At 38.2% G+C, this 2,500-nt stretch overlaps 1 protein-coding gene across 1 annotated transcript in view; it reads right to left on the bottom strand.

Annotated features, from left to right (window-relative positions):
• The window catches only part of LOC138050932 (ephrin type-A receptor 7-like), a 13,788-nt gene extending 11,637 nt beyond the window's left edge, over positions 1-2,151 (bottom strand). Inside the window, exons 1-2 of the mRNA XM_068897173.1 lie at positions 2,061-2,151; positions 1,844-1,920 (exon numbers count right to left, since the gene is read on the bottom strand). Of these exons, the coding sequence (XP_068753274.1) occupies positions 1,844-1,920; positions 2,061-2,151 (168 nt within the window). The remainder of the gene's footprint in view (positions 1-1,843; positions 1,921-2,060) is intronic.
• Positions 2,152-2,500: the final 349 nt, after the last annotated feature.

Raw genomic sequence — 2,500 nt, 5'->3', positions numbered from 1 at the left:
GTTTTCAATGCATCCCCAGAAGAAAAAAAGAAGAAAAAACCGGGGGGGGGGGGGGATGGAAGGGGTACTCCCTACTCCCGACAATTTAGTATAGGTGTGCCGCCAATGTTCTCGTACCCAGACCAAATTTGAGGGTAGAAAATCAAGATTCATTTAATACCGTTCTTAAGGGGTTGACAACCCAAATAACGGCCGCTTCTTGACGGCCGCGTGGGAGTGAGGAGCGCACGTACGGCAATACGAGCTATGAGCGCCCCTTTAAAATCGCTTTGTTAAACTTGAAAACGTGCATACGGGCGTGTTTTTTTATTTTTTTTTATTTTTTAAGTGACCGTACCTTTTTGTCGTTTTGCGCGTTGGGGCGGATACCACAAATAGTGACCCTATGTAAAGAAGATATATGGATCACAATACCAAAAATACAAAAAAGGATACTCTATACAACGACTGAGCACCTCAAAAACACTACCCTATCGGGCGGCACATACCTATATAGCGTATATACAGACCCAAAAAAAATATTTTGCTGTATATCCTGTTCTTTTCTCAAACTTAGCGTCATGTGGACTCCTTACATACAAAAATAGAGCTGACTTTGCATTCTATGTGACCAATCAATGCTGCATCAAACTCAGCATTGTTCGTCAGGAGTCGCTGACGTCGCCTTTTCTTGTTTAATTAAAGCAGCTATGAATTGCTGTGTTTTTCATAACAATGCACGTTATAATTTTCCAAAAAAAGTTATTATTTTCTACAGCTTTCCTCTGCGCGCTGCCTAAATCAGTTAAATCAAGATAAATATCTAATAAGTGCAAAAAGCGTCTCATTGGGCCACGGGCCCCTACCACAAGCTCTTAATTATTTCGAAAATGTTTAATTTGCTCTATTATGATTTCTTAAATTCTTTCAAAGCTTGGGAAGAAAGTATGTTCCGACAATGTTTGTGTAACTTCAATTAACTGACTAAGGCCATGCACAATAGTCAACAGGCTGCAATAAACAGAAAAGCGGAAAAAAAAATGTATATAAAATCCTCGCTTTATCAAAACGTTGAATACGTTTTACGTGAAAGGGTTTTGAGATTCATGTGAGAATAGTCAGGCTGAAACTGATGGTGTTGTTAAAGGACTGGTTACTTTACCTCGTGATGTGCAATGATGAAAGGCCGTGAAATGAAAACTCTACTTTCACCTTGCTGTGCCGCGGCTTTCTTATCCTAATCAGTTGACCGTGAAATTACAATAAAATTACTTTCAATAGGTGTTGCTTTGCTAATGCCCTGATAAGCCATATAAGTAGCTATAATGCAATATCATGTTGTATTTTATTCGCCAACGTTAACAACTTGCTGAAGTAATCTCCGGCACATTTGTCGACTTTTTTTTTTTTTGTTCTACATGTCGTAAATGCCTTGTTAACTTTGTGGAAGAATTTTGCTTTGCAGAATAGAAAAGGAAAACAATCACGGTGACTTTCGAATGTCGTTTGGTTGTTGGCTTTCATTTCTTTTTCCTAAGTACAGCAAACATACTCGCATCAAAATCACTCGGCCTTGTTTGTTAGCAAACAGTGCAGACTGAAGTTCGTGGTTTCCCACACTATCCACATTTCAAAGCAAATGGAAAAGTGAAATACAGTAACTTTATCTTAATTAAGTAGTTCTTCCAATAATACTCATTCCAAAATGCAAAATATGAATTTGATACCCTATACGCGGTCGGATAAGTGGTATTCTTAAATGAGACAAACCCTCTCCAGGCAAAACTCATAGAAAAAGCGTGAAATTCAGGCACGTCTACATTACTTTTGATTTGATGAAAATTTAAGTTACCCTGAGACTTACCCCACTGCATGTACCGAACTCGAAACGAGTCAGCCAATTCCAGGACGCCATATTCTGGTTTTTGTGTAGTAGGATGGCTGAAACACAAGTCAGGACAAAATCCTATATATATATTTTAGTGCAAAGGTGCCATGGGCACCAAGGGACTCGCATGATGTCTTATCCGAAAACCGTTTTCAAAAACTGATCGAGGTAAAATAGATGACACTATACAAACCTTTTGCCGCCTCAACTTTCACGCTCCAAGCATACAGAAGAACAAAGAGAATTATGCCAATAAAGCGACTTATGCACAATTTTACCTCCATTGTAGTGCTAAGGTATTTTTTTTAGCCCTTCCCTGGTATTTTATAGCAATCAATTGATCCCACGGCACTTGGTTTATCAACACTGAACCCTCATTGAAACAAGAGTTTAATTAAGAGTCCTTCAGTGGCGGTAACGGAAGACGTGTAGCCACAGTTAAGTCTCTGTTATTTTCCAGGTTACTTTAAAAGCAGATTATGCAAAATTATCTTTTGAAAACCTTTTGATTACGTCATAAAGTGGTTGCCATTGAAGGTATCCTGAACAAAATGACGAAGAAGTTTAATTCGCAGAAGGGATGATAAAAGCCAATATTATTATATAAAATTGGTCTTTTAGACATGTTGATTT

This window comes from Montipora capricornis, chromosome 6, assembly GCF_036669925.1.
Source record: "Montipora capricornis isolate CH-2021 chromosome 6, ASM3666992v2, whole genome shotgun sequence".
Taxonomy (NCBI): domain Eukaryota; kingdom Metazoa; phylum Cnidaria; class Anthozoa; order Scleractinia; family Acroporidae; genus Montipora; species Montipora capricornis.
This window is presented reverse-complemented; position numbering and strand designations above follow the sequence as displayed.